The 26,441-nt window shown below is 42.0% G+C and overlaps 1 protein-coding gene across 33 annotated transcripts in view; it reads left to right on the forward strand.

Moving 5' to 3' along the window:
* Col25a1 (collagen, type XXV, alpha 1) overlaps positions 1-22,293 on the forward strand; it is a 419,527-nt gene extending 397,234 nt beyond the window's left edge. For 14 of the 33 annotated variants that reach the window (XM_006502276.4, XM_006502269.4, XM_017319804.2 and 11 more), the window contains 6 exons: positions 5,679-5,732; positions 7,109-7,135; positions 8,092-8,145; positions 11,820-11,906; positions 14,203-14,241; positions 18,066-22,293. In XM_006502276.4, the coding sequence (XP_006502339.1) occupies positions 5,679-5,732; positions 7,109-7,135; positions 8,092-8,145; positions 11,820-11,906; positions 14,203-14,241; positions 18,066-18,101 (297 nt within the window). In that variant the 3' untranslated portion in view covers positions 18,102-22,293. Of the gene's footprint in view, positions 1-5,678; positions 5,733-7,108; positions 7,136-8,091; positions 8,146-11,819; positions 11,907-12,368; positions 12,447-14,202; positions 14,242-17,508 lie in introns of all 33 variants that reach the window. The other 19 variants (XM_006502286.4, XM_006502268.4, XM_030252889.1 and 16 more) reach the window with 12 other exon arrangements.
* The last annotated feature ends 4,148 nt before the right edge of the window (positions 22,294-26,441 follow it).

A 26,441-nucleotide genomic window follows, 5' to 3' on the forward strand; every position in this document is an offset into this window, starting at 1 on the left:
TAAATAGCCCCCATTATTCCTTCTTAACCCATAAGGAAGATATTTTCATTGGGCCCTCATCCAGGAAGTTGAAGTCAATGGGCTAAAACTTCCAGAACTACATATTCTAGTTGGTAATCTTAACACAAAGCTACTGTGTTCATTCTGAGTAAATTATAATGTTTTTCCAAAGGAAATTACAAAACCTACGTGGTCTTCTCCACACGGTTACCTATGTTCTCATTTTTCTTTCGAGGGTTAAAGAATGACCTGTTTTCCTCTAGCCATAAGGAAATGATTTGGTGCGTTATAAAGCAAAGCCCTTTCACCAACCTCACTATCCTAGACTAGGTTTCCATATCCCTAGGAGCAAAAAAATAAAAGATAGACATTCGGAGGAAGATGAATATCTGACACACAAAATATGCTGCAGCCCCGCAGCTACTCATGTGTCTGGAACTTCTTCCCCCTCTTGGTTTCTCACCCACTTTTTCTTCTCTTCACCTTGGAAAACTCCAAGTGTGTGTGTGTGTGTGTGTGTGTGTGTGTGTGTGTGTTGTGTCATCAGTTTCTCCAGCATAGACTGTGCAAGGTAAAATACACTGAGTGTGAGCACTTCACAGTGTTGGCACAATTCACTATGCAAGTTTGTGGTCTTTTTAAAATAAAGGTTTTCATCAGAACAGGCTAATTTGATTTTAAAGAGAGGGCCTGGGTAGTAATGTCTCTGACATGCCTTCTAATTTCCTAGTCCTGTGTTCTGTAAAGTAAATTCATGCATGCCATAAATGCTTATCAGATACGACTGTGGATAATGCAGTCCGTTGGGGGTGAAAGAAACACTCCTCCTACTTGAATAAATCTGTCTTTGCTAGTTACCCTGGTACATTGAATAATACCATTATATTCATTATATTCATAATCATCACATACACTTCTATTAATGCTCACGAGTATCTACCCATAGATAAACAGTGCTTCAGGTGAAGCATCTATTGTCTTTTTTTTTTTCTTTTACTAAAAATAGATTCTCTTCTCCCCCAGTCCGTCCTGATTGTGGCCCCTGCTCCTTGTCCTCTTCCTCCTTCCTTAACTCCACTCCAATCCAGGTTCATTCCCTTTCTGTCTCTCATTAGGGGAAAAAAAACATTTCTAAGAGAAAATATTAAAATATAACAAAATAAAAGATAAAAAAATCACATCGAAGTTGGACAAAGCAAACCAACAGAAGGAAGAGAGACCAAGAGAAGGCACAAGAATCAGAGACCCAGCCCCACTCGGGAATCCCATTAAAACACTAAACTGGAAGCCATAACATCAATGCAGAGGGCCTGGTGCAGAGCTGCACAGGCCCCGTGTGTGCTGCTTCTGTCTCTCTGAGTTCATATGAACTTTGCTGATTCAGAGAGCCTTGTTTTCCTGATGCCCTCCCTCTCCTCTGGCTCTTTCACTTTTCTACCTCCTATTGCACCGTATTCCCTGTGAGTGGAGGGCAGGGATTTGATGGAGACTTCCCATCTAGGGCTGAGTAAGGAAACATCTTTCTCCATTAATCTAGATGAGTTTATATTGAAGAAAGAAAGAAAGAAAGAAAGAAAGAAAGAAAGAAAGAAAGAAAGAAAGAAAGAAAGAAAGAAAGAAAGAAAGAGAGAGAGAGAAAGAGAGAGAGAAAGAGCGAGAAAAGAAAAGAAAAGAAAAGAAAAGAAAAGAAATCTATGCAAAATATAGCCAGAAAATAAGGCCAAAGTCAATACAAATACTATAGACTAGACCCCAGTGAAGACTGGCTTTATCCAAGAATTCCAGAAAGAGATGAGTCCTTAAAAGAATATATTATCTGAATCTACTATTATTTCTAAGATCAAACCAACAACTTCCAGTAATTAGGTTCATTAAAAAGTACTTCAAAGTTAAGAGCGTCCTTGCTGCTGATATTCATTTACAATCGCTGTATGAAGAAACTCAGTCCATCCTAAAATTGGAGCAGCAAGGCTCAGGAGGTCCGTTGGCAACGTGCCCTGAGGGCTCAAGAGGGTTTGCTGTTTGGTAAATCAGCTGCTACTTCCGATAGCTCCACTGTGTCTCAAGGGTATCCGGTGTCAGAGCTAGTGCAGATTTAACCAGACGAGCAAATGAAGTCGCTAAGAATTTCTGAACGCATAGTTGGAAGGCAGGTGCATGCGGTGTGAAGTGCTACACTTGTGTCTCCCTCAAACCGGATCACGTGTCAGCGTGCTCCAAGTGGCCCTCGGACTGAGTGCAGGAGCAGAGCGCGAGCCTCGGAGTTAATGGAGGTGCCATCCGGAGTCTCCTGCAGATGTTTCTAATTTAGAGCAGAAAGAGTGGGCAAAGGCAGGGTGTCCTAGAACCAGCCCTTGGTTGCTGGATAAAATGCAGCCAGCCTAAAAGAAATGAAGCATTTCCTGTGCAAGGTTTCTCAAACACATGACTGACGCATAAGCATGCAGCTCTCCGTGCTCCCTGCCTTCCACTGATGCTTTCATCTGCGCAGAGGACCGGGCACTTGAAGCCATGCCTAGAGTCCTCCTCTGATGTTCCACCAAACAACACATTTTGTCCTTCAAGCTGTTTTGGATCTTTGGATCTGTGTCCCCAGAGCTGAGAGCACGCAAGTGGTTTTCATTTCAAATACCGATTTCTTCCTCTGGCCTTAGAGTCCTGTAGTGTTTTAAGTTTGAGAGGAACAAGGATGCTTTTGGAACCCCTTAATCTAGGTGGGGGGATACTATGCATACAAAGCCCTGGCTTACTAGTTCATCTCTGAGGGTATCCAAGATACAACCACTGGGATTGATGTTTTGGTGCTGAGGAAGAGATCATGTGGCCTTAACAAGAGAGTAGTGTCTAGTTCCTATAACCAAAAAGGCCAAAAGAGGAGTCTATGCCTTGCTTCTATCCAGGCAAAACCCTAGCTGTAGATCCAGGGGGTCACCCAGGGGGACTTGTACCAAGGTCAGGGTTCTTCCCTAGAGAGGGAGACCCACCACTGCAGGAAAATTGCCTTCCTTAGAGCTTCCAGCTGGGTGTCCCCACTGCCTCCATGGCCAGTACTGGCTCTACATCTCATGGTGCCCAGCTGTGAGACAGGCTAACCTGAAAGAGAAGCCCTGCAGACCAGCTCTGTAGTGACCACTGACCATATTTCCATAAGCCCCAGTGTGTGCCTTTAAAGGCAAAGCAAACCAAGGTTCTCGGGGGAGGCAGGAGAAGAGAGAGCAGCAGGAAGCTCCACGGCGTTATTTAGATTAGACCCAGGCTGCTACTGTCCCGTTAGTTTGCTCGCTTCTGTGAACACTGCCTCTGACCTCTACTCCCAACATACTAGTAAAATACACAACACACACACACACACACACACGCACACGCACACGCACGCATGCAGGCACCATTTTAAAACTCACAAGTAACACTGCTAAATCCATCTGAAAGAATCGATTTTTAAATCAGCATGCTTTAAAGCTTCCATTAAAAATACGACCCCTCACTGTACAGCAGCTCGCCCTTGTAACATGAATTATTTAGCACTGAATAATGTCATATATTGCTATCATACACAGTCTTCAGGACAAGTTTCACAGAACATTTATCGACGTTTTATTTTATGGTAAATGTAATCCAAACACAGAAGGATTGAGAAAGTTCCTAGAGTTCTGGGGGCCTCACTTCCAGAAAGAGCCAGAACTATAATTCAAATTTAAGCTTTATTTCATTGACAGCCTGGCCACTGCCCCTGCATACCACTGCTGCTTCATTGTTAGCAAATATAAAGTGTTAAGAAGGTCTCCAAGTCTTAAAGATCTCCATCTCTGGCGATCTCATCACACGCTATGTGTTGTTAGCTGACAGAGTTAAGTAGCTTTGTCAACCCCCTAAGCTTAAAAGAAAAATGTAAGTCATGCCTGCTCTCCACTTAGACGGAAACCATGAGAAGAGGGAGTAAAGCCCTGTCCCACATCTCTACCGGTAGAATTCTCAGGAACACACACATCATACACACTCACACACACACACACACACACACACACACACACATACACACACACACACATACACACACAAAGGTGGACTGAACTCTAAGTCCCTATGATATAAGGCACAATAAAGTAAGGAAGATGGAATTCCCTACGGAGGTACTCATTGTTATGTCACCAGTGTCCCTGGCATTTTCCTGCCTCCTAATAACACACAGTTTAGTCTGTAGAGAGCAGCATAGAAACACTTTTTCATTATTATTCTTTAACCCTTTTTTTACAGCCCAGTCTTTAACCCCCTCCCAGTTTATCTCCCGACAGATCCCCATCCCATACTTTCTCCCCAACCCTGTCTCCAAGATGAAGACCCCATCCCCTACCCCCACCTCACCAGACCTCCCCACTCCCTGGGGCCTCAAGTCTCTCAGAGGCCAGACCAGGCAGTGTTCCCTGCTGTATATGTGTCACAGCCTGGTGTATGCTGCCTGGTTGGTAGCTCAGTGTCTCAGAGATCTCGGGGACCCAGGTCAGTTGAGACTGCTGGTCTTCCCATGGGGTTGCCCTCCTCCTTAGCTTCTTACAGCTTTCCCCCAATTCAGCTCCGAGGGTCCCTGGCTTCTGTCCACTGGTTGGGTGCTAATATCTGCATCTGACTAGGTTAATTATTTCTATCCATTGACCACCTCCACTAAGCCTGATTCTGCACAAGCATTCTGGAGTAACCCTGTTGCCAACCCTAGGAAATGGACACAGAGTAGGGAAAGGGGGTATGCGACACATCATACGCTCACTGAAGGCAGAAACGTTTTTTTTAAATCTTCTTTTTCAAAAAGAAAACAAGATGTGCATAACAATGTACGAGCCAACAGGATTCGTGTATCTAATTACTATTTACTAATATGCTGGGCACTACTCTAACACTTGGTGGGTGGGATGGGACTGAAGATGGGGGTCCCTGGAACTCCATTGTGCCCATTCTAGTGAGAGCCACAGACAGAAACTAACAGTAACACGTGTGTGACTCACAGATGGCAAGGACAGCTGGAGAAATGGAGAGTGGTCAAGGACCGGCTTCTCCAAAGAGGGACCTGACTTAAAAAAAAAAATATTACATAAAGAGAGAAAGAAAGGCAACACAGGCCAAATATCCCCCATCCAAAAATTCAAACTGTGAATCGCTCTAAAACCTTTGAGCGCTAACATAACACCACAGCTGGAATTTCTACTCCTGGCCTCATCTGACACATTGCTGTAGAAACATGGGTACAAAAATAAATAATAATATATGAAATTGACCTATAAGGTACTTCTATAAAACAAATGTATTTTGTAGTTAGTGTTGTGCCTCATCCTCAAGATACCAAATCCAAAGTCAGCTCCACTTCAAAGTATGTCAGGTAAGGGGTAGGCCTACAGGTTAAAACAAATGGCAGTGCTCTACACAAATGCCGGAGGGAGCCAAGTAGCGGCCTTCAGACATATGGCAATCCTTTCGCACCACTGGGCAGTGGCTGCTCTGTCATTTCAGCAGTCATCTGGCAGCCGTGGCCACAATGGGTGACTTTCACTGCTTCGTCACTACAGTCTTGAAGGAGTATGAATTGTGGGCATTCTGATAGAACATTTAAATGGCAGCTTGCTCTGTGAGCCGTATGGGAATGGGAGGGGCCGTGTATGACTGGAACTTTCTGCTTTTTTTCATTTTAGGGAGAGAAAGGAGCTATGGGAGAGCCTGGACCCAGAGGGCCCTATGGGCTGCCTGTGAGTTCACTGTCACGTGATCGCCACCACCTGCATGTTCCTGTGACCTACCACTGACATGGTTAACCCTTCCCGAGTGGACAGACTAATCTCATTATAGGAGCAAAGACAGTCCAGTGAATACTCTCAGTACAGAGTGTTCTGTGCTACAGACAGATCATACTCGGCCTCAAATGATCTCTGTACGTAGAGACATGCCGAGGCATGTCATGTGACTGGAGATCAGAGATTAGGGGATAAACAGCCCTAATTAGAAAGCAAGATTCCACCTAACAAACAGCAGCCTTCCTTATGCCATCAGAGTGGACATTCATAATTGGCACTGCCCTGAAGGGTCACCCATGCCAATTGGATGTGAAAGCTTCATTTATAACAACCTTGTCTATTCTTACAGATTATTAGCAAAATATTTATCTTGCTAGTGAAAATTATAATCCAAATTAAATTGATATTCGTGATGACAGTGTTTCTGACCTTCCTAAGAATTTGTGAGGACAAATGATCTTCAGAACATAGAAGGTTGGCAGAGTTCTGTCTTCTAAAATTCTGAACTATGCAGAACTAAACTGAAGCCACAGATTTCTACAGAGATGATTTGTATTCGGTGGAGTAGGACCCAAAGTAGCGTGCATTGCATTTAGGCTTTTAGCCGGCCTGTGATTTCCAAAGGCTTTTTGCTAACGCAGATAATAAACTCCATCCACAATCACGTCCATGCTTAAAGGGATGCGGATTTTGAAATGTGTCAAAGTGTACTTAAGGAAACGAGTAGCTCTTGGGGACTTTGAATAGAGCAGAATCTGATACAGTGTTACCAGCATGCTGACCCGCACCATGGGGGCAAAGTTACCATCTTGTGCCTTAGACCACTCCTCCTTGGAAATTCTTCTACAACGCTCACTGCAAAGCAGCTTCGGAGGTTATGCTCACACTCTGAGCATCTGGCCAAATTCAACCTGTGTTCAATGATAAACAGTTTTAGGTTCTGCATTAACTTAAAGGCTAACTGAACTGTCAAACTAAACGAGCATTGGCATTCATCTTCCATCAGTGTTGCTGTGTTTTGTTAACTTAAACTTTTTTTTTTTTTTGGCCTTGTTTTTACACTTCCCTCTTGAGCAGCCAAGCCAAAGGGCAAGCCTAGAGCCTGAGCAAAAGCATCTATTTACCCCAATAAAGAACTTAAATTCCTCACATCCTATAACTTCAACTAACAGTCCCCTCACTTGATTAAAGAAATGTCACTAATGGAGAGGCCTTTCCACATCTCCAGCATAGCCGTTTGAATACTAATGTTGCATGCCCAGATCGGCCTTAAACAAGAACCTCTGGTGAAACTTAGGAACACTAATGTAGCTACTATGGTTCTTTGGCAGGGCAAAGATGGAGAACCTGGTCTTGATGTAAGTAATCTGTACAGCAAACATCCCTTAATGATAATAAGTACAATCGAAGGTCTCCATCACCAGCGTCACCAAGAATATACAATATTTTGTCTATGTATGCATGTGCACATGCACGCACACACACACTTACTGTGCTGTGCACATACACAGCAATATAAAAATACACTAGTATTTGCATAAGATAATCGAAGGAGAAATAATTCATATAAAATTAGTAACTGACATTGCATAGTGGTACTTTCAAAATACTTTTCTAAGTTAAGGACACTCAACATCGGCATGACCTAGTTATGGAAAAAAAAAATAAAAATGTATTAAACCAGTCTGCCTCTCATGAGCTGCCTCTGGGAAAGGATGTTTTGTCAAAGCTGCTATGTAGTGGTTTTATTTTTCATTATGTCTCTATTTTCTCGTATGCTAAAAATATTATATAAAAATACACTGTCAAAAGCAATCCAGGAGTAATCACTGCTTGTCAGTGTTCTGTGAGTAATTATGTTACCAGAGTTGCTGTTTATTAAGCACCTGTTATGTCTAAGCATCATTCTAGCACTTTGTATCCACCGTCTCATTTAACATCCACAACAGCTGTGTGACAGATAGCTATTAACCTTATTCTATAGTCAGGGGACTGAAGGGCAGAGTAAGTGATTTGCCCAGACCCACACAAGTTAGTAAACATGCCAGGATTCAAATTAATATCCTGTGTTCTTTCTCCTACATTTCTTAAAAGGAAAAAAAAAAAAGGCAAGAAACCTGTTGTACATAGCTCATTGAAATGGTAGAAAGCGCTACTGTTCTTTGTAAGTTTAAAGGTTATTTGGCATGTCAGTTTTTATATCTGAGTTCAGACCAATGAAATGTTGTTACGATAGTGGTATTTGTTGATTTCAATATGATTTTTGTCACAGTTTATGCCAACAGATATGTTGAGTTTGCTTCTTATCCCCTAGGGCTTCCCTGGTCCTCGAGGCGAGAAGGGTGACCTGGGAGAAAAGGGAGAAAAGGTGACTTCTCCCAGCATGCATCTCATGTGTATCTACCAGCAGAGCTCCCAGCATGCATCTCGTGTGTGTTGGCCAGCAGAGCTCCCAGCATGCATCTCGTGTGTGTTTGCTAGCGCTGTCTACTTTTCTGCTGAACCCACAGGCTTCCACCAGGCACCTTTCCCGTGTCCATCCTGTGTTCCAAAAACATACAGATGGCTGATCTAAGGAATCAGGTCTTCAAAGAGGGCTAAAGAAGGCTATACAGCTAGAAATGAGGGCACCTTCCAGCATAGGAGGAAGAGTCTAACTCCTGGATATCAAAGCTACAGTCTTTCAACTTCCTGACACTAATTTTGTTTTTTAATATAGTGTCCAAGGGAATCGACTTCCTTTTTTTTTTCATAAAAGTTAGATCACATTGCACAAACCTCAATGGTATTTTGGCAAAGCCTGACTTACCCGCAGGCCAGGGTCTCCTTTATCTTCCCGAAGTTCCCAGGAGAGATACTGATGCATGATACATTTTGATATTTTTAAATTCAGAAGTAGAAAACAGGCTCTATCACAGAGCTCAGTGTGCCCTGCCACTGCACAGGAGCTGCTTGGCTAGCTGTAAATCCAATAGTTACAGATGACTTAATGAAGACATTACTTTAAGGATTTCTTGGGACCATCAACACCATAGGTTGTTAGGGGGTCAATATCAAGCAATGATTTTTTATGACCGAAAGAAAAGTCTCAATTGAGAATTTTAAACTTCACTTTTTCTGTTTCTCTTTTGTTCTGCTTCTCTCTCTCTCTCCTCTCTCTTTTCTCCTCTCTCTTTTCTCCTCTCTCCTTTCTCTCCCTCCCTTCCTCCCTTTCTCTTTAACCCAATAGTAAATCAAGTAAGTGTTTACATTGGATGAAGCAAAAAAGCAACAAAACCTCGATAATGAAAATCTTAAAGTAGCTGAATATCCGTCCACCCCATGATTCCAGGGTAAACCAGTCCTCCTTAGATTCATGTGTGCCCTGATATACTTAACAACACAATGATTTTAAAAGTCTAGTAGATTCTCTTGAACAGTGAAACTCATTCCTGTTATGATGCAAGACCAAAAGAGATGTGTCAAAGAAAAGCAACGAAGCCCCTGCATGTGTTTTAGGAATTAGGAGTTTCTCAGCCTCCCGTTGGTAAGAGCCCATACCATGGTCATCTCAAGCTCCGCCTTCCACATCATCACATACCGTGAGCACCTGTGCATTCCTCTCCCACGATAAACCTTAAAATCGTCACACTGCCACCCCAAGGTGGGTGCTGTTATTTCCCTATTTCAAAAACGAGGAAAAGTATGCTATAAGAAGTTCTTTTCCACATTATAAATCCTGACTACAAATTGTAATGCAGTTTGAGACAGGTTCTATGTGAGACCATTGAACACAGCAAATTGTTTTTAAAAGATCTGCTTAATTGTTATATATTTACCTAGTGGGTTGTATGGGTCTAAAATGTTACACAAGGAAAAAAATTTATCATGCAGTACTCAGTTTTATTATCTTTAAAGAAGTTGGAAATTATACCAGTATTGGCTCAGTGTAGAGTTCTTACTGAGCATGTGCAAAGCCCTGAGTTCATTCTCCCAGCATAGCAAAGAAAAAAGAATGAAGAGTCTAGGGGAGAGGAGAAATTTTCATTACTGTAGCTTATAAAACCATAAGCTACTCACATATCCTCCCTCAGAAAAATGCTAGTCACTCACACAAAAATATTTCCACAATTATTCCAAGTTTTATATTTAGGAAAATTAGATTCTAAAGGTTAAACACTTTGTATATATCTCTTTCATCAGTATAAGAAATGAAAACTGACAATAATTATCACATTTCAACTGCTCATACACACGATGACACATAACTTTGAAGAATATAGATTATCACTTCATTTTACAACATGCTGTTGATTGATAATGTTGACATGTTCTTCTCTGTGATAGCATTAACATATCATTCTTCATAATGGCTCTTTTCCATAAAGCTTGCTGTTCGCTGAAATATCAACCCCAAATCATTGCCTATCACAGTAATTCCAGTAGTTAGTCTGAAGTCCATTTGCCAATCAAGCAATGAATGCCACTTAACCAACACACCTGGTCTTGGTTAGTCCTACTCAAAGATGGCTCCGCTGCCTTCAGGAAGGGCAAAGCACAGGTAAAAAGTTTCTATCAGTTCATGTCATGACACTGAAGCTGCTCGCTGAAGTGGGTGCTGATTCTTCATGAGTGAGCACTTGCTTCCAAAGGCATCGTCCATTTCCTGTCTCACCTGCTCCTCCTTCCCTCTCCCTGTCACAGCTTTGCCTTCACCCATGCTCTAGTGAACCACACCAAATTTCTATCCCCTGTATCCAAGAAGCCCAAGTGGTTTTGATTCCAAGCCTTCTGCCCCCATGTTCTTGGCACACAGGAGATGACCAAGGCGGAGCTTTCGGCCCATGCTGTCAGAGTGAATGTATTAATTTGAATGAGTGTCTCATACTTCAATGCGGTGTGCGCATTGTTCTGTCTATTTTCCTTTGAATATTCATGTTGCTTGCTTCAGACTGTTCGGTTTTATTGCAACTGCCATCCAGATTGCAGGATGAATGCTCTCATCTACGTATGTATCTATGTACTGTCTTCTGCATTCTGCACAGCACCAACTGCCTGTCTATACGTTTGCAGATGTCTCCGTTAATGTGAACCAGCTGGGGTGCATTCCTTCCCTCCTCTCCTTTCGCCTCCTTTCCTAAATTCCTCCATCCCTAGGACCCATGCCGACATCCTACAAACCTTGACCTTGATTCCCAAATACTAATTTCCATGGCTACATTCCCACTACGTAATTATCCTGCCTACCTCATTTTAATGAGCCCAGACTGCTTTTCCTATCTGCAGCGTTGTGGGCTGGAAACTCATTTACCATTGTGAACAACAAAGATTGAAGAAGACCGCCTAGGTTTATCCAACTGTTTCTCCAGTTGGCATTGCTGCCGTGTACTAGCACCTGAAATCTGTGTTTAACTCAATCAGTCAAGTGTTCACTTTTATTTTTGCCAGAGAGGAAAAGTTAAACACAATAGAGGCACGTTTTAATACTGGAATGTTTTTACTGGGAGCTGCAGAATAGAGTACGACTGGACAGCCTTGGGAGAGAGCAAAGCTGTAGCCTCTCCCTCTGAGTCTGTACAGCCATTATGTGTTAAAGAATACGGAGGGTAAAGGCAAGTTAAAATTACTCACAATTGGGTAGAGCATCCATTACCCTAAGCCCAGCTCCACCTGATACCAACTGGCTTCAGTGTAACTTGTCCGCCATCTTTGCCTGGTCCACAGAACAAATCCCTAATTCACTGTTGACTCAGATATTTTGACAGTCAGCACTGGTCTGCCTTTCTGATGCATCAGCCCTTTTGGTATCCTCCTTTCTTTTTGTTGAATGTCATAAATAAATAATCAATCAATCAGCCAACCAACCAATCTATCCTGTTTCCAGAATCCATTGTCAGCATGGCAGCTTAAGTTATTTTTTTTATAGCATCGTGTCATATGTACATCAGTAAACAATGGTAAATGCCTCCAGACTATTTCTAGCTAAGCCATACTTTGGATAATTTTTATTCTACACCCCCTCAAAATAAAACCTGTCTTTTATTTAAACCCTTGTATCCACAGGGGGAAAAGGGAAAGAAAGGCAAAAGGGGGCCTAAAGGGGAGAAAGGAGAACAGGGCGCTCCTGGATTAGATGCACCCTGCCCGTTGGTATGTCTAACTGATGCAACCGTCTCCAGATGTCTTGTGATGGGATGAGGATAAGATGGGAGAGGAGCAGGCCAGAGGGGTCAGTAACAGCAGGTCCTGGGAGGGCCACTTAACACAGACTTTCCGACGGTGTTCAGAAGTACGAGGCTACACTGGTGTCCTTGACATCTTGTTGCCAGCCACTCAACACTACTCGTTTCTAAATTTACAAGCAGTGCTGGCTGTCAGGAACCTGACTGTAGGGTGTGAAGAAGAGCCAACAGCATCCCATATCCCTCCAAACAGGAGGCCAATGGTTTCCTGTCAAAGGCTTTGTCATGATAATGTGAAACTTCTCTGCGTGTTACTACCCCTTCTAGGCTGTTCCTCTCCTGGCTTTGTCTTCTAGTTGTCTCTTTAGCAGATTTTTGCTTTCAATGAATTCTTGGATTAGTAACGTTATGAGTTAATTTTTACAAACAGGGATTCCGTGGCGTTAAGGGGGAAAAGGGGGAGCCAGGCCAGCCTGGCCTGGATGGGCTGGATGCTCCTTGCCAATTGGTACAGTATTTCTCTTTCCTACCATCATCCTGCATGCCATTCCTCTGTCTACTTTGTACTCGTCTGTATCAGTGTAAAGTGCTTCTTTCTGGAGCCAGCTTTACATGATAAACATACTACATGTGTGTGCATGAGCAGGCTCCTCCCTGGGCTCTGCTTCCGGGAGAGAGCAAGCATGTATTATCAATGAGTGTATATTAATCTTCTAACATTGTTCTCACTACTGATGTATCTATCTTATATTCTTTGGAATATTAATTTACCCAATAAATATTCAGAGGTGATTTATAAGTTAGATAAAAATATATAACGCAATGACACTGCTAGGCCAGAACTTGGGGCTTTTACCCTACTTATTTTTTTTTCCCTATCCTCTAAAAGAAAGAAAAGTATTTTTGTCTCCCCCATGATAGTCTTATCAGTGCATAAATAAGGCCAGTTGTACATTATGACTTCTGTGGTCAAGAATTAACCAATTTGAAGCAACACTGTAAAGAGACCATAGGAAGGAAAACCAAACTGCCCTGGACATCTAAAGATGATAATTAGTCGTCTGCAGCCCAAACCCTCTTCCTTGTCACATAACCTTTTGCCATAATGGTCTCTCCTTTTAAAACTCACTTTCCTGAAGTAGATGGAACTCCTTGCTCCATTAGCATGAACTCAAAATCCTCCTTATACTAAAATCTAAAATTCTACTGGTTGATCCTTCTCCTTGTACCAATCTGGCATTACCAGTTTCTCCTAAATATTCATAAAGCTAGAGTCTTTTTACAAATTAAAAAGGTAGTGTGATTACAATTTGTTGAGTACAAAGAAAGATTTTTATCATCGGGTTCCACTTGGTCTGCATGGCCTTACACATGATTCTTCGGTTATAAGCATGATAAGGTAAATGTATATTTTGTAAGTGTCTTATGAGATTGTGTTTATAGCAAAATATCCAGTCAATCGTTATAGTTAGAAATTATTAATGTGGGGTACTCTGTCTTTTGTTTGCTTGGTGTTGATAAGTCACATTTCATAAACCTCTTAATTGGAGGAAAACGCATGCCTTCAACTGTGTCATGTCTTCCGGTCTCATTTGTATCTGAAGATCCTTACATGTCAGATGAAAATATACTTTGTAGCATTTAGAAACCTACTTTCAGAATATTAACCAACTTCTGAAGTCTTAGCCAGAAGCGCTGATGAATGCTATGGGTGATATCTGCTATAGCGCATAGCTAGACTGCCTGTGTTTCAAATGAGTATATTTTTGCAATATCTATGTATAGTATAGCCAAGTGAAAAGCCCTGGACCTATAAACTTCAGATAGAAATGGCCTTCCATTGATCACTGTTACCACAAACCACAGTCTATAGTGACCCCAAGGGAATGGTACTCTGACTCACTTAGTAAAGACAAGCGTGATGTGTCCTAATGATGCTAAGAGGTACCGTGCAGGTGTGTTACCTAAAGATGGAGCTGTGATGAGCAAAACACGGGACAACTGCGCCCTGTTCATTTTCAAAATCAGACATAGCACTTTCTGTCTTCATGAATTTTCTAGATGTGTGCTCCGTCTGAGAAACATTTGACTCCGCTTCCTTTTAACCAAGAGTGGATAAAATATTGTGAGGCACTAATTAGTGTAAGATGCTTGTGACTGAAGCCACCTAATAGAGATCATTTCTGATGTCTCTTAGCATGTGAATGTGACAGCTTATTACTTGTCTAGGCCTAAGGAATTCTATTTCTTCTCTTCAAATCCAGGGACCTGATGGGTTACCTATGCCTGGCTGCTGGCAAAAGGTAGGTAGACCACAAAGAAAACCCTGATCTTGACCCTGTCCCTTTCCATGCAGAACAGACTTTTTATATTCAACATTCTTGAAAACTGCTTGGGTAAACAGTGCCAGCTCTGGACCATCTTTAGATGACTGTGTTTATCATTGATTTCTTATCAATGAGAAAAAGTAGTTCTTGGCAAATATTGTAAGCTGGAACCTCAAATTCTTTGTCTGTGATGGAAAGGGGCAATATATCTGAGCAAAATTGTTTGGCTCTCTCTCTCTCTCTCTCTCTCTCTCTCTCTCTCTCTCTCTCTCACTCTCTCACTCACTCACTCACTGAACTCTTTCTGCCTTCTGTTTATGGTGATTTTTAATTCTAGTCTTCCCTTGTATATCATTTACATTGACAAATATGCTGAGATATGGAAGAACCCTGTCAGTATCAGTCACACAACTGAGAAAGCAGAAAATATAAACATAGCATTTAGCAGGGATAGGTTGACTTCTGTCCCATCATACCAGGCTATTGCTTTGGTGATAACTCATGCGGTAGCCTACGGATGAGTAACAGACCTCTGGACAAGCAAAGAAACTTCCAAGAGCAACAAGCTGGTGGGTAACAGGGCTAGGAAGGAGAAACAGCAAGAAGCAATTGTATCATTTCCAGCAGGAAGACGGAGCTCTCTGCACTCTGCACTCTGCACTGCCCAGGGGAATGCTGCCTCTGCACATAATGCTGTAAGCCCAGTGTGCAGGTTACCAGAAGTGAAAAAAAGAAAAGCCCAGAAATAACAATGCAATAAGGGAAGCATCCAAACTGCTTTGGCAGTTTTGAAATTTTATCTCCAATACTTTGTAGCTTATCCAGTAATCGTAGACAGCCACACATCGTTGGCAAAGTTAGGACAAACTATGTAGGAGTGTGGAAACGTGAGGAGACTCTGGGCTCTTGGTTGCTTCTCAAGTCAGCAACTCAACCATCAGGAAATCTTATGTAATGTTCTTTCTCAACTAGCCTCACCGACTTAGCCGGGGATAGAAAAGCCTTCTCGCTTTACAGCATCATTTATTTATAAGCTTCCCCTGCTCCCCTTTGAGCCTATCAAATAATGAATTCAGTTGCATCTGAGGCCAAGCGGGGCTCTGAATACAGACCCCTCATCAGATTCATCCTACCTGGTAAAACTATCCTCTTGCCAGCTTAACTGCCGTTCACAGACATCGTAACGCCACCCCATACTAGAATGGCCATTTCTAACCTCTCTCTAACCTCTCCCCTGTAATTGAATGAGATGGTGACTCTTTAGAGACCTGGTCATGAGTGCACTGCATCTTAGAGATACAAACAGTTCACTTCCCCCACCCTGTGACACCACTCAGAGCTTGGAGTCACCATGAGTCTGCGGCACTTTAAAATAGTTTTGCTCTTCAGAAAGGCATAAATGTTACGGCAACAACATAATATTCATGTTGTTAGCTCTTGAGATGGAAAACCTGATATAATATGAATAGGGCAAGAGACTCAGAAACTGTCCTTATAAATATTGATCTTTCTATGAACTAGATACTATATTCTACATAAGATTAAGCATCTCATGGATCTAGCATATTCTTCAAAGAACTCAACCATTGAGCATTGGTATTGCTTAGCACGCCCCCCCTCCCCAAAGCACACATGAACTCCAATCACCACATTGTGGAGCTCCCATCCTCAAACATAAATGAATTAGTGAGAGAAATGAAATGATCTCAGATTTCTTAGATGGCCAATTTAGATATCTCAAATATTCAAGTAATTTTTTATTGATGTTGTAAATAAAGCCAATAGGTGGCTTCTGGTTAGTCCTATTTAGGCTACTAAGATAAACACTTTTGTGGAATTTAATGTTTTATTAGCATTACTAGTTGTACATAATGGGTCCATTATGACATCTTCATATATGTATATAATACATTTTGGTCACATTCACCCAGCCACCACTGATCTTCATTTCAACAGTTCCCTTGCTATTTTGATGGTCTACTGAATTTCATTAGGTTGCTCAGAGAAGCGTAGATACAGGATTATTTGAAGGAGTATGGGTACCAGTGGCTGGACTGCTAAGGAAAACATCTGTCCATTAACCATTAACTACATATAGATCCTCCATGATGGGTATTGATAGGTTCATACTCTTTGGTTGGTTGGTTTGGTTTCTTTGTATAGCCCTGGCTGTCCTGCAACTAGCTCTGTAGACCAGGCTGGCCTCGAACTCATAGAGATCAACTTGCCTCTGCTTCCCTAGTGCTGGGATTAAAGGTGTGGACCACCATCTGCCAGCTGGCATGTTCATCCTCACACAGTTTTTCTTGGAAAAAGAAAAACAGTGTTATTAGTGAAAGTATTGCAAGGGGACTCTGGGCTAGTGGGCTGTCAGGGGTTGGGGGGCCAAGACACAGACACTATCTCACTCTCCTCTGCATTTGACTTTACTTGTTGATTTTTCTTTGAGTAAAACTAAAGGCATTCACCGGTCATGGTGGCATATGCCTTTAGTCCCAATACACAGAAGGCAGGCAAAGCTCTGAGAGTTTGAGGCCAGCCAGGTCTACACAGTGAAACACTGTCTCAAACAAACAAACAAACCCTAAAGAAATCTTTTAGGATCTGCTCTATAAAGGAATAGCACAATGCAATCTGCCTCTCGCTCTCAGAGCCAGTGGCAGTTCTGCAAAGACCTTCACAACAGGGTTCTTCAAAATGAGGCACCAGAGACTTGGGGAATGTTTTTGTCCCAGCAGAACTGTCACATGCATGAGAAAGCATAGCAGTCAGGCTCACCTTATCAGCCTGCTAGCTGGGCAAGGCTAGCCTTAGGAGGAACAAACAGGAAATGCGGACGCATGTTACACAGGAAGGTGTTGGTCAATGGCACCTTTCAGCTTAGACCCTTTGGTCTTTCAGTTGATCATGGCTTTCTGCTTTCTCAGAACAGTGACTAAGACAATCCTTTATCCAAAAGTTCCTAGTCTCAGAACAGTGACTAAGACAATCCTTTATCTAAAAGTTCCTAGTTGACAATGGAAAATTGTGGGTGGGAACTAAGGAGAGAATTATGGTTAAACTGGAGTTTTTAAACTTTAATCTGGGAGACATTGAAAAAAGATCAAATCAGCTTGCTGACTTAAAAAAAGGAAAACTACAAGGTTCTTCCAGCGTTTGTAAAATAAATGTTAATTTGGAGTTGTTAGCAAAGAACTACTAACACCACGTGTCTTTTGTTGTTGTTGTCTGTTTTTTCTGCAGTGATGAATCTAACCTTCCGAGCATGAAGTTGTGTATATAATGGTCCACCTTTTATATTTATAGTTGAGAAACTGAAGTGCAGATTTCGCAAGTGTGAGATCAGCTCACCCGACACACTGCTTCTCCCTGTCCACAGTAGCACCCTTATCTATCTTTCCTCACGTCTGAAGTTAGGCAGTTTACGGAAGTGAGGAACCCGCAGGAAGTATAGCGTCTCTATTTTATGTGAACATATGTATGTGTTTATATGGACATCAGTGATAGAGATCAGTTGATTGCTTTTGCTGTCTTCTTACTTGGGGCTTGTTAATTGCATGGACAAAAAGTGCCATGAAATAGTTTACATGAAATTGTGACCAAATATGGACTCAAAGCTATGAATACGCGGCACACATTTCCCGGTAGCATTCATTCATGCCTACACCACCTACTGAAACTGACTAAAACCAGCATGACCGTGTGCCAAACCTGCTTGTGCAAATGCAGATGCTTGCTTGCATGCTGCCTAGTGAGGTCTGTGCCTACATCTGAGCTCCTGTTCCTTTTGTCATCTCAAGGGGGTTACACCGTGGCTTATTGCCAAAAAGAGATAAGCTGACGGAGAGTGTGCACACACACAGTTGGTCTTATATTTTGAGGGAGTTGCAGTCCCGACTGCAGATCCACACAGTTCCTGATCTTGTGCGCTCATGTGACCACCTTGGTTGAAATACCAAAGGGTTAGGCTGATGGCTGCCTCTAGTTTTCCTTGGGCGACGCTTGGTGGTGAAGATGCGGGACGAGGACCGGTTCAGCACTCCTGCACTGTCTTCCATGTGACCAAGTTGGAAGAAGGTTTACAAACGCTAACACCCAGAACGGCAGAAATTGGTTTATTTTTACGTGATCTGATCTGACTCCCCCCGGGAGAAAGTCAGGGGTATGCAGCAGTGTTTTGGAGACAGCAGAGCCTTGGAATGGAAGCCCCTGTCAGTGCAGATTGAAAGGTGTGGACATCCTATCAGAGCTCAGGTTGCTGAAGAGAGACTGTGTCCCAAGATGGGACCGGACAGAACAAGCTGTGCTACAAAGCAGACTTTACCAAAGGTCGTCGGAAAGTGTCCCTTGCTTCCTTCCTGGGTTGATCCATACCAAATGTTTTTCTACAAGTTCGAGAAGCAAAATGTAGTTTCCAATTTTTCTCATACTTTTTATTTTCTTAGTCCAGGAACAGAAACCATTTGCTTCAGTTTGGGTCTCATAGGTTTTTAAACAATAGTTTTAGAAAAGCTTTCAGATCATAATTTAAATCCAACAGTAAAAATAACCTCTTCACATCTCTTTTTGTTGTTTGTTTGTTTAATTGAAGAAATTATAGGGAGACTCTATTTTTGACTTAACCATTGTAAAGAATGAAGGTTAAGCATTTTTTCACTACTTTTTGATTTATATTGACAAATGTGCCTGTCAGTTATTGTAAAGTCAAATTTTTATCACATTTTGGTAGCATGAACTTGCTTCTTCTAAACTTTTTTTTTGTACATTGAAGTTTATTTCTCACTTTTGTTTTTACATTTCTAAGTGTTTGTCTTATGCACAGACCAAATCTGAGATCTCAGAAAGCTCTGATACACAGTTGCTGTAAGATGAGTCTCGTTTTGACTGACTTGCTCAAAACTCACCTACATAGTCTTAGCCTGGACATTTCTTTGCACGGTGGAGACTTTGCGACGTTTTGAAATAACTTATTCTATGTGGAAGGGTTGCTTCAGAGAAGCGCCATCATTGGGAACAGTCACTCTGGCAGCCCATTAGAGAATTTCATTTCCCTCGGTGATTAAATGCCGTTTTTATGGGAATGTTTCAAGTTCTGTGCTTGGATATTTAGCACCAGAGGGGAAATTAGTTCATGCTTAGGATAACAGCAATGAAGATACAGTTTCAAGACATATCTCAAGATGTCATTCATATTGTGTAACCAAATGCTTGATCATGCAAAATGGTGTCATCTTTTTATTTCTTTATGTCATTTCTGAGATTAGAATATACTATTTCTGATAACATTCCACAGCCTGAAGCTAATTTAGCATTTTTTTTTAATGGAGAGTATTTTCTAACAATTTCTTGTATGGTGTAGTTAGGGTAAAGTATTTCTCAATATACGAAACAATTCGTCTTAAATCATTTGGGGGACAAAAGTGAGCCCAAGACTACACATTATCTTCAGAAAACCGAAGCAACTATAAAATCTTGAGGCCACCTGGTGACTGTATCTCTTCTTATCTTCCTTTCTGTTTCTCCACTAGAAAGAGGTGTTGAGAGAGATTGTTATTTAAAAGTTAAACAGATTCAAATGAGACTAACACAACAACAAAAGAGGTGTTAAAGCACTGGACATACCCTGTAAAGATACCACAGAGACTATGTGTGCGCAGGGGGTCTGGTTTGTAAGACACATGTAAACTTCCATTTCATGGACTTCCTTGGAACAGACCAACGGAATGATGTTAGTCCTCCGTGCTCACTAAGAGTTAGCCTTAAACTTTGGGCTATTAAGACATCGTTAGTCATCCATTTTGTCATCAAACTGAATAATTTCCAAATGAATCAATAATAAATCATCATTGCTGGTACATAGGTTGTTAGGTAGCATTCTTAGACTTCTTTAGGAGAATTCGGGAAAAATGCTTATGAAGCACCCATTGGAAATAGGTCAAGGCCAGGTTTTTTTCAGAGACAGCCAACCTCTCTAAAGGATGCTATTGTTATGTTCCCCTTTGCAGTGTTTTCCATTTGTGTTGTTGGTGCTAATAGATCTTCCTTTTTATCTTTACGGATCGTGGACCTCTATTGTGGGTAATTTCATTTCTCTGTTTAATGGCATTCCTAAGCTGTTAGTGCACAGTTCCACTTTCGGAGTTCATGACTTTGTTGTAGTTCATTGGCCGGCCTTTCCTAATGTAAAGCAGCCTTCTGCAGGGGCTCCCCTTACTCTGTGGCAGCCTTCCACGGGGCTTCCCGTCCTCTGTGCTCATTTTATACACCACATGCCTTTATCGGTTTGCATTGCCTCCTCTTTTGAGTCACTCGCCTTTCAGCTTCCATATCCAGTGTTAGAGAAGTCTGCTCTGACTCGTAGGGCACCTGGGAAATGGCTGTCCTTCTCCATCATTAAATGCAGCCTTGGAGGAGTTTTCCTTATCCTGTTATTTTGTGAAGAACATTGGAATGCCGCTCCTTCCTACCAGTAGAAAGTTTCTGGTTTTGTATTTACACTCTGTGCATCTGATGTGTTAGTGGGGCAGTTCACATATATTACATGGACTTTGTGTGTATATATCTGCTAGCTTGAAAAAAATCACCATTCTGTACCTTGGGGAAGTTGTCCTTGATCTCTTACATTTTTGGTACTTAAGGAAACGTGCCTAAAGTATTTCCAAGGATGCTTTTAAATAGTGCTAGTGAAGCATTAAGAAATAACAGTTTTAATCCGCCCCCACTCCACTCTATCTGTCTTATGGCAGTTCAGCTTCTTCTCATAAGGGGTCAAGAGAAATGTGGATGCTGACATTTGAAACCTTGATTTTCTTCCTTTCTTGATATTCACATTATTTAATGCTACCAAGACAAAGAATTTAATAACTTTTACCCCTCAAAAAGAGTTTTGCTATCTTATAAGGTTCAAAGGAACCTTATCATTCCAGATATGCTGAGAATGGTCAGATCTGTTGCTGCTGACTGACAGATCTGAGCAGTTATAATTCTGCCAAGCTGTGATAGGCTGTAAAGGTCTTCTGCCCCTCCTCCTGTTTTCCTAACATATTTTCTCTTCCATCTTCTTCTTTTGCTCCACATTATATACCAGAGACACTCCTCCTACTTAGATTGCTGGTGAATTTATTTAGGCTTTTTCTTACTTTTATACTAATAAACATTTGAATGACTTTTTTCTTTCCACTAAAATGTATGAACTGCCTCCTCTGCTTACTGGCAGAGTGATTTGGAGACAGGAGGATGGACCTCATCGTGCTTGATTTCTTGACAAGAAAAAAATACCAACGTTTTCAAAATAAGTTGATATTCTGACCCATCTCGGAAATACTAATGAGTCAGATTCAAAAAGGAATGTCTCCCATATTGCTGACATCTGGGTGGATATTCTTTACAGTGTTGTAAATGTTTCATTGATCTGGACATTTTTTTAAAAGATGTATGTATCTGATTTATCTTTTGGAAATATTATATTTTTATTTGTATTTTTTACATTTTAAAGTTCATCTCTATGTGCAGCTATTTTTATATTGCCAAAAACTCACATAAATACATTGTAAGAGGGAAATGGGGGGAAAAATGGCAAGTGTAACCTTGTGTGGGTTTTTTTTTGTTAATGTTTTATGGGCCAGTCTCATGTACTTGGTTATTCTAAGAATACGTTGTATCTTTCCACTGTACATATGGCAAAACCTGGTCATCTCGGTAGTGTAAATATTTAAAAGATTGATTTTCCCCATTTGATTTCCTATTTCAATTGTAATTTTTCCGACTGTCATCACTGAATCAAAGGCCTGCGAGGGTTTTGATTTGTGGTTTCAAGGTGATTGCTTTGTGTTCACTTTCTAATTTGTTTTTTAATTACTTTCCAAACTTGTTTTCAGGGTTCCTAGTTTGTGAGAAGTTGACCTTCGGAATTATTTTTACACTATTTATGACTTATTTTCATAATGTAAAAAGTGTGTAATTATTATAACATTAACCCAAACAATGATAATGAGTTGTATTGTTATAAAGTTTTAATGATATTCCTGAGATCTTTGTCCAATTTTCTTTTATTTAGAAACAGTTGCCCAAGAGTTTCATTCTACATTTCTTCAGTATTGTAACCCTACCACCCACACCACACTAAATTAATGTTTCCTGGGTCATATAATAATGCTTTCAAACTCAGCTTCCTCTTCAAAGTCACTTCCTGCTGGAATTCCCTGGTTGGATGGTGTGAGTCACCTTACACTGAGTTACCTGCTCCTCTCCCCATCACATCAGAGTGTAGTACATAATTTCACTTCACACTGGCACAGTGCACGATCTGTGACTGTATGCTTGCACACGGCACCAGTGATTGGCAAAAGCCGAAGCCCTTCCAATGAGCCTTTCCAGTCCCTGCCCCTGTCAGCACTCATGCTTCTGGCTCCTCTACCTGTTTTTCTTTCTCCTCATCTCCTGCTAGTGCTCCCTCTCACTAACCAACCACCAGCCCTCAGGACTCTGATCTATACTATTATTATTATCATTTTATTATTATTATTATTATTATTATTATTATTATTATTATTATCATCAATCTTTTTTTACAGTCTAGTCATTATTCCCCTCCCAGTCTGCTCTCTGACTGTTCCTCATTCCATTCATTCCTCCTCCCCTGTCTCCACAAGGATGTCCCCACAACTCCCACACCCACAACCCCACCAGACCTCTAAACTCGCTGGGGCCACAAGTCTCTCAAGGGTTAGGTGCATCTTCTCTCACTGAGACCAGACCAGACAATCCTCTGCTGTGTATGTGTTAGGGGCCTCAAACCAGCTCGTGTATGCTACTTGGTTGGTAGCTCAGTGTCAGAGATCTCAGAGGTCCAGGTTAGTTGAGACTGCTGGTCTTCCTATGGGGTTGCCCTCCTCCTCAGCTTCTTCCAGCTTTTCCCTAATTCAACCCCAGGGGTCCCAGCTTCTATCCATTGGTTAGGTGTAATATCTCTGCCTCAGTCAGCTGCTTGTTGAGACTCTCGGAGGACAGCTATGCTATGATCCTGTCTGTAAGCACACCATAGCATCAGTAGTAGTGTCAGGCCTTGGAGCCTCGCCTTGAGATAGATTCCCCAGTTGGGCCAGTCACTGGACCTCCTTGCCCTCAGTCTCTTCTCCATTTTTGTTCCTGCAGTTCTTTTAGAGAGGAACAATTCTGGATAAGATTTTTTGACTGTGAGGTGGCAACCCCATCCCTCTACTTGATGCCCTGTCTTTCTGCTGGAGGTGGGCTCTACAAGTTCCCTCTCCCCACTGTTGGGCATTTCTTCTAAGGTCCCTCCCTTTAAGTCCTAAGTGTGTCTCACCTCCCAGGTCTCTGGTACATCCTAGAGGATTCCCCCACCTCCTATTTCCTGAGGTTGCCTGTTTCCTTTCTTTCTGCTGGCCCTCAGGGCTTCACTCCTGTTTCCTACCACCCAATATCTGATCATGTCCTCTTTTTCCCCTCCCTGTCCCCTCTCCTACCCAGGTCCTTCCCTCACTCTGCTCCCCCACCCCCACCCCATGTTTGCTTTCTTCTCCCTCCCAAGTGGGACTGAGGCACCCTGAATCTTATGTGAAACTAGTTCTCCCTAGAGTGCTTTTTCATTTCCAGGGTAAAGAGTGAGTGAGTAACTCAGCTCTTCTGACCACCACACTTACTTCCTGACCAGCTGCCGTAGCTATGTCTACCCGGATAACCCACAAGTGCTCATTATATTCGCTTTCACCCTTGCCTTTCTTCCAGACCCCCCAGATCTTAGGCAGTGGAACCGCCTTCCCCTGCTATTCAGGCAAATTCCATGGAAGTCGAACTAGCACTGGACACACCCACTTCCCATCGCCCGCCCATTCTGCTAACACACAGAACCTATCCCATTACCACCCACATCGATTCAGTCTAGACCATACTCCGCCCTCTCTAGTACTTTAGAAGCAGAGCCTTCAAAACAGACCTCCTTCAACTAATGACCCCTTTCCCTTCTCTTCGTACTCTCTCATCCTGAGGGCAATGATTCAAAGAAAGTGAGAAAAAAAAGAAAGCTAGAAAGATTTTTCATGTGATATTTCTCATGAAGAACATGGCCTTTTCGAGGACTCTGCCCATCTATCCCCATGGCCCAGAGAGATGAGTTAACAGGTAAGGCTCTTGCCCTCAAACCTGAAGCAGAGTTCTATCCACTTGGAGGAAAGACAGAACCAATTCCAAAGCATTGCCCGCTGACCTTCACGTGCACACTGTGGCATGCACGCGCACACACAATAAATAAGTGTAAAAAAGAAATCATGAGCACTCTGTAGTTTTTATACCCAAGAGTGTGCATTAAAGCAACTTTACTGAGGACAGCTCTGCAGGGAGCTTGAACTGCTCATCTTCCATCTCTGGCTTCACGTCTCCCAGTAATCACTCCCTCTTCATGCAGACCCTTTGGTGTGGAATATGGAGCCCATATGACCACACATGACTAGGTCTATAGAACATCCTATCTTGCAGACCAAAAACTCTTACCCAAAAGTTTTCCCACTCAACAAATCTTTAACTGCTCTTCAAGCCTGAAGAAGTCCCCATTCCCAGGTCCTTGACCCAGCTGAAGAACACATGCTGTTCTTCTAAGACTCAACATGTGCATCAACTTACTAAACATGCCTTGCTGCCAAGATGAGATCCCCCTATGCTTCAGTCATGTCTTGTGCTTATCACCACTTAGCACATAGCAGGTTTTTTAATGAGTATATGCTTGTCTCCTCTACTAGAGAGAAAAAAAAAAAAAAGCATGAAGCCAAATCAATAAATGAATAATGAGGTTCAAAGTAACAAAACTCACTGGGGTATATGAATTTAATTTGCATAATAGTTCATCAACATGGCTAATTTACAGCATGCCTGGATGCGGTTCCTAAATGGATGTGCTATGAGTATTTGGACTTCCTACACATTTGGAAGTGATATCACCAACTTGGTGGTATGCATATTGTCACCTACTAAGTAGACCGAGAAGTAAAAGCTTGCAGTTAGCAGAAGGGAGTTGAATTCTCTACCACCTGAGCCATAGCCACAGCCCCTGTTCTCTTTAGAACAAAATCCCTGCACACGATGAGGATATAATAAGAGAGCAAGTTGAGAAGCTTTTGCTTCTGCTAGCTTGAATTCTAAAATAATGTTACCACCTCCGAAAACCCTTGATAAGCTTCGGTATGCAAAACTGAGACAGAAAGAGGACTCTCAGGAATGAGTGATTCAGGGGAAAGCCGTCAAAGACAACTGTGTTGAGAACCCCTGGAACAGATGCCTCCTGCTGTATTTCACCCAGATGTTTGCACAGCACCAACTCCAATGTTTACTGCAGCACAGGCTGGAGCACTTTGAGAACCCTCAGTTTCACAGTCCCAGCACGGTAATGTGCTAATGCGTTGTGATCTTGACAAAGGCAAAGAGATTCTTAACACTTAGTTTAAGATAATGAACGTTTCTTAATAGAGTTGAGTTTTGTCAACATGCAAAGCATGTCAACTCTTAAAATGGTTTCAGAGAGAACTACAAGACTCTCCTTAACTTCCCAGCCGTTCAGTGTATGGTTGACATCTTGTAAATATATGTGCAATTTCACCAAAGCATAGCTAGCAGGATTGTATAAAACATATTGGCTTAAGTAGTCACTGAGTAACCCACGGGCAATTCCTCTACAAATGTAATGCCTTGGGTTCATGTGCAACTAACTTGTTTTGCCTTCCCAGTGAACCAAGAACACTTGCTTGTTCTTCGAGAGTGGTGGTGTGACTTTAAGCAATCCAGCAAATGAGCCAAATGCATCTTACTTAGCTCTATACACTGTACATTCCGAATGACCCAAATCTCCCCAGTGTTGCAGTTCATAGTCAGTGAAGGTTGTTGCCACCCTTCATGCAAATGTGATACAAAGAAATTCATGTGGGGCTGGGGAGAGGTCTCCATGGTTAAGGGCACTTGCTTCTCTTGCTGAAGGCTAGGTTTGGTTCACAGCACCCACATCAAGTGGCTCACAACCCCGCCTATAACTCCAGTCCCAGGGGATCTAATGCCTTCTTGCACATGGACACACATGTTGCACATAAATAAGCTCAGGTTCACACTCACACATAGAATGTAAAAACCTTCGGCAGAATCTGTGAGCTGCATCAGTAAGGAGCTGAGTAATG

The sequence above is a fragment of the Mus musculus genome, chromosome 3 (assembly GCF_000001635.26).
Source record: "Mus musculus strain C57BL/6J chromosome 3, GRCm38.p6 C57BL/6J".
In the NCBI taxonomy this organism is placed as follows: domain Eukaryota; kingdom Metazoa; phylum Chordata; class Mammalia; order Rodentia; family Muridae; genus Mus; species Mus musculus.